This window comes from Pteropus vampyrus, unplaced genomic scaffold (assembly GCF_000151845.1).
Source record: "Pteropus vampyrus isolate Shadow unplaced genomic scaffold, Pvam_2.0 Scaffold314, whole genome shotgun sequence".
Lineage (NCBI taxonomy): Eukaryota > Metazoa > Chordata > Mammalia > Chiroptera > Pteropodidae > Pteropus > Pteropus vampyrus.
In genome coordinates, this window is record NW_011889095.1 from 623,608 (window position 1) to 639,593 (window position 15,986).

General features: G+C 50.0%; 1 protein-coding gene and 2 pseudogenes across 1 annotated transcript in view; 2 read left to right on the forward strand and 1 right to left on the reverse strand.

Annotated features, from left to right (window-relative positions):
* CUNH16orf62 (chromosome unknown C16orf62 homolog) overlaps positions 1-15,986 on the forward strand; it is a 102,614-nt gene that overhangs the window by 10,420 nt on the left and 76,208 nt on the right. Inside the window, exons 4-11 of the mRNA XM_023521746.1 lie at positions 296-320; positions 2,625-2,701; positions 5,592-5,720; positions 10,396-10,480; positions 11,601-11,669; positions 12,943-12,949; positions 14,138-14,146; positions 15,503-15,678. Of these exons, the coding sequence (XP_023377514.1) occupies positions 296-320; positions 2,625-2,701; positions 5,592-5,720; positions 10,396-10,480; positions 11,601-11,669; positions 12,943-12,949; positions 14,138-14,146; positions 15,503-15,678 (577 nt within the window). The remainder of the gene's footprint in view (positions 1-295; positions 321-2,624; positions 2,702-5,591; positions 5,721-10,395; positions 10,481-11,600; positions 11,670-12,942; positions 12,950-14,137; positions 14,147-15,502; positions 15,679-15,986) is intronic.
* On the reverse strand, positions 4,502-4,620 carry LOC111730457 (annotated as a pseudogene).
* On the forward strand, positions 5,335-5,457 carry LOC111730452 (annotated as a pseudogene).

The following is a 15,986-nucleotide window of genomic DNA, read 5'->3' on the forward strand; positions in this document are numbered from 1 at the left end:
GTGACATCCTGCTTCAGAGTAAGCTACGTGCTGTCACGTGACTGCGCCGTCCTCAGAATTTTGCTCTTTGTTGGCTCACTTTGAGGGTCCTGAATTGAGTAGAAATTTGAATCTCCAGTAGTTTCTGGTGAGTGGTATTGTTTGAATAAATAGTTCTACTTTTCGTTTGGCTTTGTTGGAAAACGGGTCATATTGTCTCAGTGCTATGTGGATGCTAATTTAACTTAAAAGTTCTTTTTTATCATAGAATCCAATAAGTTTTTAAAAACTAACAATTTTTTTTTCGCCCCTGCAGAATCTGTTTATGGGATCTGAAAAAGGTAAGTTTTTGTTGTTACTATGGGGAATTCTCTGGTTGCCTTTAATATAATTTCACAGAGGGAAAAACAGTTCGTAGCGTCCAGTCCTGACATGTGCTTCACTTGAAGCTGTCGCGTCCTATGTTCCGCGTCAACTCAGTAGAATTGAAATCATGTTTAGGCAACGGATTAAAGATGAAGGGGTTACGTGGTGGAGAGCGTAAGCTCACGGCCGGATCCTCTGGGTGCAGAGCAGTGATCTCTCCCTTGCGAAAACGCAGATCTGCTGGTGGGGTGAGGGGTGCTCAGACTTCCTGGCCACAGTCCCCGAATGCAGAGCGTCTCTGTTTCCTCTGCCGGGACACAGTCTGGAACTGGGGTCCTGGACCTGGCCGTGCGGCAGGCTCCCCTCATGCATGTACTGACCACGGCCCCACGTGGCTTGTCGAGGTAACCCTGGGGGGCGGGGCACGGGAATTTCTTTGCTGACTCTGAAGGCACTGACGTGTCATGTACCCCACTGGGCTGCAGGTGAGGTTGGCTTTGGTTTTTGTGCAAGTCACAGGCGTGTCAGCTGTGACTCTGCGTTGACAGCAGGTTGAGACAGCACGTCGGAAATCAGGAGACGGGGGCACCTTTGTTATGGGCATAACTTTGACCCAAAACAGTAAAGAAGTAGATCATGGCATTGCATACCCCCCGAAAACATCGCCGACACGCCTCGCTGCTGAGAATGCCGGCGGCAGGAGCTATTGTACGTTGCCGGCCGGGGCGGCGTGCAAAAGGACACCCACTGCGCGAAGCACTTTGACCTGGCAATGCCACTGCTAGGGCACGTCCTAGATCAGAAATGGGCAAACTGTGTGCTGTAGGTCAAATCTGGCTCTCTGTTTGATTTTGTAAATAAAGTTTTATTGGAAGCTGCCATGCCAATTTATTTACGTACTGTTAATGGCTGCTCTTGTGCTAAAATGGCAGAGTTGAGTAATTGTGACAGAGGCCATGTAACTCACAAAATCTGAAGTATTTACATCCGGCCTTCTACAGGAAGTGTTTTTCTAATTCTGCACAGACACATGTTCCTTAAAGTGTGGTCCGAGGACCAGCAGCAATGACTTTACCTGGGGGCTCGTTAGAAATGCGGTCTCGGCCCTGCCAGACCTCCAGAAAGTCAGAGTCCGCAAGTTAATGTAGCCTCAAGTGATCCCTGTGGAAGTTTGTGAAGCTCCGCCCCGAAGACGTGCAGCACACGTGAATGGGAGACACGCCCAGGAGTGTCCATCGCAGCATCGCTCAGAGCAGCCGCAGACAGGACACAACCAAACATGCATCGGTAGCAAAATAAAACAGTTGTAGCATCTTCACACGTGGAGGATACTGAACAGGAAAACGAGTGGGCTACGCACAACTCTGTCCAACAACGGGAAGTAAAGTTAATGGTGAACAGAAATTCGGTGGTGGTCACAAAGGTTTTATAATGTGTTAAAACGGACACGTAGGCACATTCTGTATAATATTTCAGAATGAAGGCAGAAATGGAAACAGGTAAAAAATTACTTGGAAACTTTAGTAGTTGTTAGTTAAATAATTGTGCTATGCTCGCAGCTGATCGCGGCCAGATCTGAGTTAGCATCCCAGCTAAGAAACCCCGTGCCTTAAAACAGTCGACCTTAGCTCCTGAAATGTGGGTTTGGGAGGCAGGAGCAAAGAGACCCCAGTTCCAGCGCAGAAGCCCCCCGTGATGGGGAAAGGGTTTGGGACTGGGAGCCAGTGAAGAGGACAGCCAGCTGGCCGGAGAGCCTTGGCCTGTGGCCGGCTCGTGGCCTGAGCCCTCACCTTCCTCTCTGTCCGCCTGTCCCCGCTGATGGGAGGAGCTGTGCCGACAGGTGGCGGGTGGAGGCGCCGCTAGCCCTGTGTGCTCGGAGAGGGGAGAGCTCTGAAGCCCTGTTCCCGCCTCGGGGCAGACAGTGATGCTGTCTAGTTGGTGTAAGGGCATGACAGTCCCACACTGAGGCCTCTCGTCCGTGGAGAACAATCAGATGACGGGTTTTTGGCGCCCTCATCTGGACTGCCTTTCTCTAGGAGTGAACCAGTGCAGTGAAAAGTTTGTAAACATCGGATAGAGTGGAACCATTTTGAGGCCGGCCTCCCAAGCTCCGGGCCGGCTTCTGAGCCGAAATGGCTGTGGAAGGAGCTTGCTCTCAACATCTCGGTTCGAAGTTGTTCCCCGGCCCCTTTCTTCATGATGCAGCGTAGAGAGAGGCTTGCCTTCGGGGCAGTGACGAGGGGAAAGCCGCCCGCGTGACGTGCATCTGTTCTGTTCAGGCAGAGCTGGGGCCGTAGCATCGGCAGCGTCGGAGAAGGTTCGCACCAGGCTGGAGGAGCTGGACGACTTCGAGGAGGTGAGCATGTCGCCCGCCGAGCCCCCGGGAGCCTGCCTCGGGCCGGTTTTCCAAAGGCGTCTTTTCTCACTGACGCCTGAGCAAGCTCGGGTCGTGTGAGGACGGGCTCACTGGACGCGCCAGCTGGAGCCATGTCCCCAGGACACCTGAGATCAAGGCCCCAGCCTGCTCCCTGCTGCAGAGGCTGCACACGGCCGCTGCTGGCTGGACAGGGCCCTCAGGACTCTTAATTGGCCTGCATGTGCTTGCAAAAAGCATGACTCACTCACCAACTCTTAAAAAATGGTAAATTCAACACACACATCCGGATCTCTGGCTTCTCTCGAATCCCGTGTGCCAGTCATGGGCCCACACTCCCGCAGGTGCCCAGGGCAGGCACCGTCGGGGTTGTGCAGTCCTCCCTGTCCCCGCCCACTCGTGAACGTGAGGGGTAGACTGGCCCTTGGAGACGGGTGGATTCGTGTCCTCCACGGTATCGTTAGGTGGCCCAGCGTGGCACTTAAGAGGACGCTGGAGCCAGACTGCCTGGCTCTACCGTTTGGTCATTCTGCGATTTGGGGCAAGGTGCTTACCAGCTCTGTGCCTCAGTTTACATATCTGTAAAATGGGGATGCTACATAGTACCTGCCTCTTAGATTTGTTATAGGGATTAAGTGCGTTGACGCACAGGAAGTGCTGAGGCCAGCACACGGTCCATGCCTGCGGGTGTTAGGTGTCACCACCGTCACCCTGCGTCCAGGGGCCTGAGCGTGACCGTGTACCACATGGTGCCCTCAGGTAGGCACCTCTCCTGTTCCCGTTTCCTCATCTGTAGGGCGGGGGTGGAGGGTGTAGTTGTGCGGGCCCGATGGGGCCTCTCTGAAGTCACTGTTCCTGTGCTGTACCTGCCCTTGGCTCAGGGCCTTCCAGCAACGAGCCAGAGTCGTCGGGGGCTCAGCAGAGTCTAACCGTCCAGGGTCTGATTTCCCAGTTGAGACAGGATGCGTTTTGAAGTAGGGCACCCGAGAAACGCTGTCTTAATATTTCTCAGGCAGCTTGGCTGGCAGGGAGGGAGCTGCTGAGGGTTTTAAAGCTCTTTAGTCCGTGAGTCTCAGAAAGTCGCTTGAGCTGGCTTAGGTTGGAAGTGGGGACTTGCTCGAAGGACACAGGCTCTTTCCTGAGCCCAAGGACACAGTGGCCTGGAGCTGGGAGCTGGAGAAACTCCCGGAGACCTGGCAGCTGTCCCGTGCGGCCTCCCGCCTCTGGTTCTTTTTCCCGTTCTCCGTGTCTTCCCCTGCAGACTGGCCCCCTTGCTCACAGCGGAGGTGGCGGCTGCATGGCTCCAGCTGCCACAGCGTTAGCCAGGTTAAGGCTGGGCCGTGCTGTGGTAACGAATGACCCCCATGCCTCAGCGGCTGAATATAGCGAAGGTTTCTTTCTTTCTCACGTTATTCATCCACCGTAGGTGACAGACACACCTCCACCTCATGGTGCTGCCATCTCACCAGATGGCTTCCAGGGTTGTCACAGCAGAGCTGAGGAAAGGGCCAGTTTTCAGCCTCAGCTCGGAAGAGACACATTCCCTCTGCTCACAGCCCGTCCTCCCAGTCTAGTCACGTGGCCCCTGGCACTGCTCAGGGCAGGGAGGGCCCTGTCTCCCAGCTCAAGGGACTTGCTGGGAGCAGTCCCGTTTCCTGCACCTTCCGCTTGTATTTTTCTTTCTTTCTTTCTTTTTTTTTTTTTTAAGGCAAAGCAACCCTTGGTTGACCTCACAGATTGCAAGGACCTTGTCAACTACAATCCTTTATTTTTTATTTTTTACACCTACAGCACCTGGTCTTCCTAGGTGGTCTCCCATCCAAGTACTAATCAGGCCCGACCCTGCTTAGCTTCCGAGATCAGACGAGGTCAGGCTTGTTCAGGGTGGCATGGCCATAGACCACTCATGTTTCTTTGTTAAAGAAGTTTTCATGTTGGCTTCCAGGGGACGTTCATACGAAGAAGCCATGGTCCCTGGTCTCCTCGTGGGCTGGGTGAGGGCGTGTAGCAGTAGCCCGGTAAGCGAGCACACGTGTGTGCCAGGCGGTGCCAAGCCTTCATGCAGCACCCCCGCACCTGTGTGCTGGTCTGGCTCTCTGCCACAGCCATTTACTCCTGTCTACTCTCCGTCTGGAATGCTCTCTTTCTGGTCCAGTTACGGCCCCCGCCCCTCCCCGTGGCCCACTTGACACCCGTGCCCTTCAGTGCATCTCAGGCATTGCTTCCCCCAGTCTAGTGCCCATTCCTCGTTCCCATATTTCTTCCTTCCTAAGATGAGCCTTTCCCCCACGTTTGAACATCGCTGTTGTCTGGTCTACCAGGCCTGGCGCACGGAGGGCCCCGATTACAGTTGGTGGTCCCTGTTCACATGTGAGGCTCTGGGAGCAAAGCAGCTCGCCCAGAATCACGTGGGAGCAGCCGGGCTGGGAGCCAGCCTTCAGGCCGTCTCTAAGTCACTGTGCTCTGCCTGTCTTTGCGGAAAGCTCGAGGAATCTCTTTGATCATGAGACAAAACTATATCAGTCTTGGTCGTGGTTCCATAGTGTAGCAGTCAGCACGTCTACTATACACGCTGAAGGTCCTGGGTTCGCGCCCCAGTGGAGCCACGGTCCATGGTCTACGGCCACGCCACCCTGAACAAGCCCGATGTCTGATGTCTGATCTCAGAAGCTAAGCAGGGTTGGGCCCGGTTAGTACTTGGATGGGAGACCACCTAGGAAGACCAGGTGCTGTAGGCGTAAAAAATAAAAATAAAATAAAAAACTGTCAGTCCTGGTGGGGAAATCAGGAAACCTTAGAGAGCAGAGCTCAGCCACCACCCAGGGTCAGACCCGTTTCCTTCCAGCCGACACCTTGTCCCCTCCGCCCGCAGGGCTCCCAGAAGGAGCTGCTGAACCTGACTCAGCAGGATTACATGAACCGCATCGAGGAGCTCAACCAGTCGCTGAAGGACGCCTGGGCCTCGGACCAGAAAGTGAAGGCTCTGAAAATCGTCATCCAGGTCAGGCCTAGTGACTTTGTTTCTCCCCTTCAGAATTTCCCGTGCAGAGCTCCTCTGTGGTCGGCCGGTTTTCAGAGGCCCGCCTGCAGGCGCTCGCCCTGCTGCTTTCGTCTGTTCCATTTTCACTCGCTTCCTGTGAGGCCATGACTGTGGGCCTGTGTTTTTATGACGTGGCTAGTCCCGAGGCCACCTCGTGCAGCCGCACAGTGCCAGGGCATTCCCCCGAGGTGACGGGATCGGCGGTGTCCCCCGCATCGCTTCGTGCCGTGCCTCGTCCCCGGCTCGTTCGCGGCGGTGCAGGCTCAGGACCGACCAGCCGCATTTGGATTTGCTCCACCAGGTTTCCTCCGTCTCTTTGGAACTAATGGTCGTGTGTCCCTGTTATGTGCATTTTGGGTCATCTTCTGCATAATCCTGACCAAAAAACCCCACGTTTACGTTGTTAGGGGAGGTACTTTCGTTGAATCCCCTTTGTTGGTCCGTGACAATTCTTGCATCGCAAGAGCAAGCTGTGGAAGGAAGACGGCTCGTTCTGTTTCTCGAGCCCCGGGGACTGTCCCGTCTTGGCAAAACATGTCCTGAGACGCACTGCAAGAAGAAGAACGTCCACGTCCTGATTTTCAGAGCAGAGTCAACAAGGCGTTTCCCAACAGCCATTTTAGTTCAAAAGGACGGATTCTGTCCTCGTCCGGTATCATGGCAACGTGATACTTGTTTGCTCACCTGCTGTTCCAGAGTGGGGGTCTGGGGAGTCTGGGAGGCTTTGTGCCGGGCACTCGAAGTCTTTCATGGTGACTCTTGGTGTGGTGGGTGTGATGTTTTTTTTTGGCAAACCCGCGCCCGCCCCGCTTCGGCCCCTGGTGTTAATTTACAGAGTAAATACCCCTGCAGAGGAACTATATTTTACTTATCCATTAAAAGTAAGGTAAGGGACATGTAAGCTGTGTCCATTCCGACTGCCGTGAGTCATGCTGCTGGGAGCGTTCGCACTCAGGTCTTTGTGTGGACGTGTTTTCATTTCCCAGGTCGGTTCCTAGGTGTGGAGTTGCTAGGTCATGTGGTCAGTGTGTGGTTAACTTTTTCAGAACTGGCCGACCTGCTTCCCACAGTGGCCACAGCGTTTGCATCTCCGCCAGCCATGCACAGAGGTCAGGTTCTTGAACACCTGTTCCCGCGGGAGCTGTTGTCTGCCCGTCGGATCATAGCCATCCCAAGGGGTTTGAAGGGGGTGCCTCGCTATAGCTTTAATTTGCATTTCCCTACTGACCGATGATGCTGAGCAGCTTTTTGTGTGCTCATTGGCCATTTTTCTATCTCCTTTAGTGAAACGTCGAGTCTAGACTTGCCCGTTTCAAACATCAGGTCAATTTTTCATTCAGCTGTAACAATTCTTTATCCTTGGTACAAGTTCTTTACCAAATATATGATCTGCCAGTATTTTTTTCTAGCCAGTATTTTTTCCTTTTCGTAATGGTGCCTTTGAAGTTTAGAAGTTTTAAATTTAACGGAATCTAATTTATGTATTGTCTCTTTTTTCGTCTCATGCTTTTGGAGTTGTGTCTAAGAACTCTGCCTAATCTAGGATCGTGAGAATCTTTTCCTGTGTTTTCTTCTTGAAGTTTTATAGTTTTAGCTCTTACATCTGGGTCTGTGGTCCATTTTGAATTAATTTTTATGTAAGATATATAAGGTCCGAGGTTTTTTGTTTATTTTTTGCATGTGGATATTCAGTTGTCTAAGCATTTGTTGGAAAGACCGTCTTTTCCCTGTGGAATTATCTCGGTGCTTCTGTCAAAGTCAGCTGACCAGAGATGTCAGAGTTTATTTCTAGACTCGGGTTTATCCCACAGATCCGTCATCCTACCTTACGCCAGCACCACACTGTCTTGGCCATTGTAGCTTTCTGGTTAGTGTAAGTCTTTTAACTTTGTTTTTCTTTTTCAAGATCGTTTTGGCAATTTTGGGTCATTTGCATTTCCATATGATTTTTAGGCTCAGCTTGGCAATTTCTCACGTCCAAACCGTCAAAAAAAAAAACAAAAGAAAGAAAACCTTCTGGGCCTTTGATAGGGCTTGTGTTGACCCTAACGGTTGGTCAGTTAGAGGGGTTTGTCGTCCTAACAGCAGAGTCTGCTGATGCATAAATTGCGTGTCGCTCGCTCTGTTGACGGGCGTCTGGTTCCTTCCCTTCTTCCATCGTTATGAACGGCATTGCTGCGACCACCCTTGGACGCGTCTGCTGGCCTTTCTCTGGACGAACGCCCCTACCCTGGGAGTGGGGGAGCCTGGCGAAGGGCGTGTGGCTCTCCAGCTCTGCTGGACTGTGCTCGTTTCCACAGTGGCCGTGCCGGCCGCCACGCTGGTGGCATCAGAGCGGGGACGAGTCTGTGCCATCGTGACGCTTCCCAGCGTTTGGTGTGAGCAGACTTTCTCTCTTCGTTGTTCCGATTTAGGAAGTGATAAAATCCTACTTCATTGTGGCTTTAATTCGCAATTCCTCAATTCTAATAGGATTAAGCATCTTTTCACTTGTTTATTGGACATTGGCTATTTTTTTTTTCCTGTAAAATGCCTTAAGTCACCTTCCTTTGCTCATTTTTTTCATTGTTGTTTGTATTTTTCTTACTGATTTTTAGGATCTTTTTTTATATATTCTGGGTCGTAATTGTCCTCTGATTACCAAGTCTGCATCTTTCTTTCCGTTCATCTACCCGTTCGTCCTTTCTTAGTTTTCAGCCGTAGGTTATCTTTTACTCATTTGCTTTGGTTGTTGAATTTTTTTAAAAAAAAACCTAACTTAATTAGAAACTGCTAGCGTCTTTCTAGAATATTGCTGATTGGAAATAAGTGAAAAACACCCTGTTGGTATTTTTCCTGCAGTGTTAATGAGTTTGATAGCGAGTATTTCAGGCAGAGTAATTTGTCAGTCAGGCGTCCAGGAAACATTTATTGTGGTGAGTCCCAGCCCCGGCTGCGTGTTGGGGTCGTGTAAAGTCCCCAGTCCCAGCTGCACCCAGACCAGCGTCATCCGGGTCTTTGGGGACGGGGCCTGGCACCATTATTTTTAAAAGCCCCCCAGGTGGTCCCAAAGCTGAGAACACTGGTTTGTTGAGGGCACAGGCCGTTCAGAGTCTGCTGCTAATCGTGGATGTCACAAACCTGGTGTGTCCCCTGCCCGGTTCAGTGAAAGCCACTAGAAGCCCTGACTGAAGGACTTGCCCAGCCCGCCAGCCCGCTGGTGTGGCGTGGGGCAGAGAATCTGCATTTTTAACACTCACACCCTGGGCGCCTGATTCTGATGTAGGAAACCGTACCAAAGCTTTGAAAACCTGGGGAATCTTCAGAATCGTGATTTAAAAGGAAATCTCAATTCATAACATGATTACGACTTGAAGCTCCGCTTCCTGTCATCCTCCATAAAACACATGTTCTGTGACAGCGGCCGGGGCAGAGTCGGCACACAGATGTTGGGACGCCCCAGCTGTGTTTGAGTCTGTTTGAGTTTTCTCTCCCTCACCTCACCAATGGGCCATGGACGTGACACCCCAGGAACCGAGAGCCGTGTCCTGTCAACAGCCTCTGAGGTTCAGAGCTGCCTGCCTTCTCCAGGCCCTGACATCTCACGGGGTCCTTGTTTAAGTCGGGGCACTCATACAGGGCGTCACGGAGCCGGAAATGGAGTTGTGCGCGTGCAAACGCCACATCTGGTGTCCCCGCCGCTGTTCTAACAGCTCACGTTTCCGCCCCTCCCCCCAAGAGCCATCAGAGGATGTTCACAGATGAGACACGTTTACTTCTAGGCGTGTAACGCTGGGGAGAAACTCGGAGAACCTAACAGTTTAGATATTGGGTAACAAGCAGAAAACAGATGTCGCCCCACCACCTGATTGGACGAATATTAGAACTGTTCTCAGCACGTTAGAAAAATGCGTCTTAAAGGCCCCCTTCTAAGTGTCCACATAGTTTCTAAGTGACATTTTCTGTCCGAGGGTCAGCTGTCGGAGTGATAAAATGCAGCACGGTTGTTTAGTTCTTTCTGCTGACTTTTGAATTTGTAAAGACTTCGGGGTGTTACATTTAGTTCTTCAAAGTAGGAATGAGGTTTTTGTTTCTGTTTATAAATGATGACTTAATCTGGGGTGTTTAAGCCCGAGTCGTGTGGCCCCAGTCTTTTGTTGAGTCGCGGACATGTCGACGGCCCTCCCAAGAAACCCTGGAGACTTCTTACGGGGTCATCATTTCATAGAAAAGAATGTTTAAGCATCGGGACCATCCTGAAATAAACCGAGGTAGCCGTGCTGAGAAGCCGTCAGAGCAAAGACAGAGTCGTCTGCAAGGGCACTGGGGGGAACGGCGTCTTTGACTCCCCTGGGCGACCTTGAATGCTGACCCTGCCCAGTGTGTGAGCTGAGGCCCTTCTGGGTGTGGTCCCTTAGCCCTGTGGCTTTCCTGCAGGAAGCTGCTAATAACAGCTTCTCCTTAAGAGACTGTCCTGAGCAGAGTTCGCTCCCTTTGTCAGAAGCAGGGGATTTCGCTTATCATTGTATCTCCAGTGTCCAGCACAGGTCCTGACACACAGCTGACACCCGCACCTGTTTGTAAGTCGTTAATTTTCTAGGCCCAGAGCGTTCCAGCCAAGTGGGAGCTGACAGAGAACTCTGTATTTTTTCCCTAGTGTTCAAAGCTTCTTTCGGATACGAGCGTTATTCAGTTCTACCCGAGCAAATTTGTCCTCATCACTGACATACTTGATACGTTCGGTAAGTACTAGTTGTATTCGTCTTAGATCCAGGAAACGTGTTTGTTCGTTTAGATCCAGGAAATGTGGCGGGTGGCAGAGTTGCTTTAAATTAGGTTCTGTTTCGGTTTAAGTAATTAGGTAAATAGGACTGTAATTTTTATCCCCTGAATGTGATGACATTGTCTAAAAAGCATGCACAGAATAAATAAAGTTTCTTGTGCTAGGTGAGGGGTTGGCTGTAGACCAAGTCCAGACTGCCCATTTGTTTTTGTAAATAAAGTTTTATTGGAACACAGGCACATCTCCTTGTTTGCATACTGTCTATGGCTGCTTTTGAGCTACAGCTGCAGACTTGAGAAGTGGTAGCACTGACCTGTGACCCACCCAACCTAACATTTGTTCATCTGTGCATCTGACCAGCACTGAGCATCCACGATATGCCCATGGTCAAGGAACTGGGGAGATGTCAGCGTGCAAAACAGCCCCGAGTCTGTTCCCTTGCACAACCCGCATTCCTGCTTCTGGGCACTGGATGCGTGAAGCAGGCTGCTGATGAGACATGGTAGGGAGTGGTGGAGGCCGTAGCAAACTGGGCAGTCCGTATGCCATTCTGGGCAGCTAATAATCAGTTCGAGCCCATTTTTAATCCTAGAGAGATAAGAGCCCATTTTTGGTATATCGCATAGAAAGAAGCAAGAAATTTGGGTTTTCACGTGAATTCTCCCAATTATTACGAGTCGGCAGCTACGTCAAAAAATGTTAAAACACTTTGTGGGCTGTCACGTGGTGAACCAGACAGAATGGATCACAGCTGGATTCAGCCCACGGGCCACCCGTTTGCAGCCTCTCGTCTAGAAGGGGACGTGGGCCATTCTCCGTTGAGCCAGTGGAGGTGCCTGAGGCTCCTCTGACCCTAAGTGTCACTTACAACTTTAAGAGGAGAGTGATCACTTACCTGCCTCTCTCGGAAAGTAGAAGTCCCTTTTATTAAAAACGAAAACAAAGAAACGTGGCTCCCAACCCGCCCCACTAGGTGGCAGCAGGTCACCGCACGTTGAAGTTTGATGGGCGGATGTGGCGTTCATTCCGCGTGTGCTCCCGCGAGGGGGACACTAACGCACGTGTCCTTTTCTCCGCAGGGAAGCTCGTGTACGAGCGCATCTTCTCCATGTGTGTGGATCACCGCAGCGCGTTGCCAGGTAACATCATGATCCCAGGGTTTCATCCTGCCCCAGTCAGGACGAGGTGCATGCCAAGCCAGCGTTCCCTGAGACTCCATAGTTCTTTTAAGAAATTTTTGGTGTGTTAAACATAAAACACCTTTACAGATTTCTGACCATCTTGGTCTTCTAAAAACATTAGAAGGTTTTCATACAGCCCAGCTAGGAATTCGGGCAATAATTCGAATGTGCCAGAATGAAAAGGTATTATATTACAGTTACTTTCACACCAACTTAAATCCCTCTGCTGCTTGACATTATAATATCTCTCCCGAGAAGCAAATTGCTTTTAAAAACTAACTTTATATGTAAAAGGAGACTGTCAAGCAAATCAATAACAGATGCTTTGACTCTGCAGTCTTTGCCCAAGTGATGTTTGCATTAAATTTATTGCCAATCAATTTTAAATTCTCAAGAGGTCGTAATGGTGGTAGATCATGAATTTCTTTTGTCATATAAACGGTGATAATATGTCTGGCAACGGGGAACTCGCAGCAGCGGCTTCCTCTTCCTCCTGTCCTCCCCCCGCCCCCGGGTCCTAGTGCTGTTCCCCGTAAACGTTCTCACCCTACGAGTTAGAACAATGGGCTTGCGCCCCTTCACTTTGCCGCCTCCCGCCCCGACCGGATGATGGCATCAACGATAACCTGTAATTTGACCTTCCTTCCTCTCCTTCCTCTTTCCTTCCTTCTGTCCATCCATTTATCTTCATACCTGTATGTTAAGAACTCTGTAATATACTTATTAGAAAGAGACAGAATCCTACAGACCCTTAGGGCTAGAAGGAGCCATCTCGTCTCATCGTGGACGAGAAACCCAGCGTGAAGCGGCCTGGGACTTGCCCGTGGCCTTGCTGCCCGCTCGCAAGAGCCTTGCCCTTAGCACTGGCCCCGAACCGTCCATCACAGCGGCCAGTCCAAACTGAGATGTGCTGTGAGTATTAAAAGAGTACAGTGGATTTCGGAGACTTAACACCAACCAAAGACCATAAAGTGTCTCACTAATGATTTTTTAAAATTTCGATTATGTGTCGCAATGATAGTTCGGATGAATTGGGTTCAACGAGAAGTCTGTTATTAAAGTTTCACCTGTGTCGTTGGCCTTTCTGGACGTGGCCCGCATGGCGTTCCTGTTGGACGGCATCTCCCCCCACTGCATCATGCCTGTGATGCTTCAACAGCTCCTCCCATGTTCCGAGTGTCGTGAGATCGAGGGGCAGTGAGCGCCAGAAGGCACACGGGTCCCACCTGACTCGAAAGGCCTTCTCTGTCCCCTTAAGGATTTGGGAAATCCAGGCCCATTTATATTGCACTTGCCAATCTGTTCTCCACGTGCTCTACCTGCAGCAGCGAAGTAAACGCAAATAGGTGTTTTCCACGGCTACAGCAGTGTTTTCAAAAATGCTTTTTGATACAGGTTCTATTGTTTCCTATTGTCGCGTATCTAACCGTTTAAAAATATTCATATTACCTGCCTGGCCCCCCCAGAGGCATTCGCGTTTGCGTCTACTGTAATAATTTTCTTTCCTCCCAGTTTTTATTAACTGTACAAACAGCATTCTAGAGCCAAGTAAGGAAAACGTTACTAATAACTTACTCCCTTATGTGAACTATAAAAGTACAAGATAAAAGGCCATTTTCATCTTCACTTGCGGTCCTTAATTAGCACTTTTATCACTAAAATCTTCCTTCCCAAAATACCTATTTTTTTTTTTTTTTTTTACCTTGAGCAGTGCAGATCAGGCTTTCATTTTATTAAAAACAACTTCTTCATTTTTTTCCCCCTTTCAGTTAAAATCTTCATCTTCATGCATTTTCTGGTTCCAAGAACCTGAGAGGAAAAGGGGCACACCTTTCTCAAAACCGTCAGTGGTCTTGGGGATGACTCTTGATGATGATGAAGGGCGCTTTTACAATCTGCTGTGCAGAATTCTGCCTAAAGAGATTAAGTGTAGACAGAATCGGGTGGTATGTGCTCTCATTCCTTCTGTTCGAATCAGGTTCCGACTGCTGAGTTTAATTTCTGAGCCTTTACCCGGGAGGTTTAACTAAGGCGCAGCTCTTGTACGTTTAGAAAGACACCAGCATCCTTCAGGTTCGTGGACAGGCAGTGCTACTAGCCATAATCATTTTTAAGCATCTCAATCCAGCATATATGTGAAGAGACCATCTACTCTGTGGTAAAATTTTGTTTCCATTTTGGGAGAAATAATTTGGGTTTATTTTCTCGTGGTCCTCATCAACCGTGGGCAGTCCCGTCTTCAGTTTTAATCCATGGCTGACAAGGGCCCCATCTGGCTAAGCACGTCCCCAGCCGCCCTGGCCTTTCCAGCACCTGCTAAGATGGCATTGCGTTCCTGTAAGCGCTGCGGCTTCGAGGCCTCTCTCTGCTGCTGCAGAGACTTGGCAGGTGACAGAGAGCTAGACCCGCTGGTCTCCTCCCTCCTCCTGAAATAGCCAGAGAAGGTCAGGGTTGGAAGAAGCAGCGCCGTAAGAAAAACAAGTAGGAACCCGAAGGAAAAAACTCTCTGCTGTTTGTTCCATCGAAGTCTCTTCTGAATTAAATTCCAAATTCCGAGTTCATTCTCCACGTAGCAGTGCAGATACAAAGCATAAGTCACGTCCTGTCATTCCTCTGCTCAGAAGTCTTCACGGGTTTCTGTAGCACTTAGAGAAGCTCTCAGACTCCTCATCCAGGCTACAGCCTTCTGTGACCTGGCCTGCCTCTCCCCTCTCGCCTGCCACGTCGGCTTGCTCGCTCTCGGTCCATGCCAGAGGTCACAGCTACCGCAGGGCCTTTGCACTTGCTGTTTCAGCCTCTTCCTGGAAATACACTTCCTCCACATCTAAGCATGGCTGGCTCCTTTTTGTCATTCGGGACTCAGCTCAAATGCCACCTCTGTCTAATGATGTCCCCTGACTCAAGTCACTCTGTATTCCAGTACCTAATTTTATGTCTTGCATTGTGATGACTACTATTGGATATTATGTGTTTGCTTGCTCATTTTTCCTGTTCATTATGTTTCTTCCCCGACTGAGATGTAAGCTTCTTGAGGACAGGGGTCTTTCATAGACTATCATCATCTCTCCAGAGCCTAGAGCACTAACTTTAGTTGGTTCTTAAAGTGTTTGCATTGAGCAAATAAAGTAAAGGAATGTTATGTGTCGTTTTGCTGTAAGATTTTAAAGTTCTGCATAAAATAAAACTTTTCCTAAATTATCTCTTGAGCTGGAAGGAAAGCCTAAAGCCTCTGTATTGGAACATACAGGTTATTGTGTAGCTTGCAGTCGATACACGTGCCCTTGGCTGAACCTCAGTTCCTTCAGCTGTAAAGTGAGGGATTTGTTTAGATGACCTCATAGGCTTACTTTGGCTTTGGGATTTCAAGTCATGTGATTGTCACGTGAAGAGAAATTAACCCTGCCTCTCCATTTTCCACAAGGCAACACTGACAAATGAATTTCAGAATAACCCTTATCTTTTCTTGTCTGGATCTCTTGGAGTTTGAAAGAAGATTAAGTGCCCAGGTTCAGGAAAGGGAAAAATGGTAATCACTCTTCCCTTCGAAAATGGCAAGTGAATAATTTGGGAATGAACGAAGCATGCCAGAACATCCAAAAATAGATAAATACTTGAGATTACAACTCCCCAAATATTTGCAGTTGTGACTAATGACTGACTGTTCTCTGCTCGTGAAGTACCTAGAGGTTTATCTTTTTGCTGATTCTGTAGGAATTTTGATCCCCTCAGTCATGTGCCACCAGGAAGTAGAAAGCAGAATCAGGGGCGAAAACTGCCTCGCTGCGCGTGATACGAGCCAGGGAGCCGACGGCCCCTTACTGCGCTCTGCAGGCCTTACCCCCTCCCGTTTTGGTTGAGTCCGAAACGTGTGAAGCGCATCCAGCGATGAGAGCAGCCCCCGACCTGTGCGGTGTCCTGCAGAAGATCGTTGCCGTGGTGGGGTTCAGCAGCGGCCTGCTTGGTGTTGATGAGTTTGGTTTCCCCTCCCATTTTTTTTTTTTCTGTTCTTCCTTCCATTCCTTATTAAGATGTATGTCAAGATTAGGCTTGGGTGCCAGCGCCCGCAAGCTCAAAATAGCAGCAGAGCAGGGCGGGGCTGGCAGGGCAGCTCTGCGGAGGTGCCAGCGACCCTGACAGCTCTCTCGTTGCTCCTGGGGCAGATGGTCATGGAGGTCCTGGCCATCGTACCGCAGGAGCGGCAGAGGTCAAGCCCCTTCTTTTAAAGCTTTTTCCCAGGAGTCCGCACTTCCCTTGATGTCCTGGGACCAGAGCTTGGCCATGCCT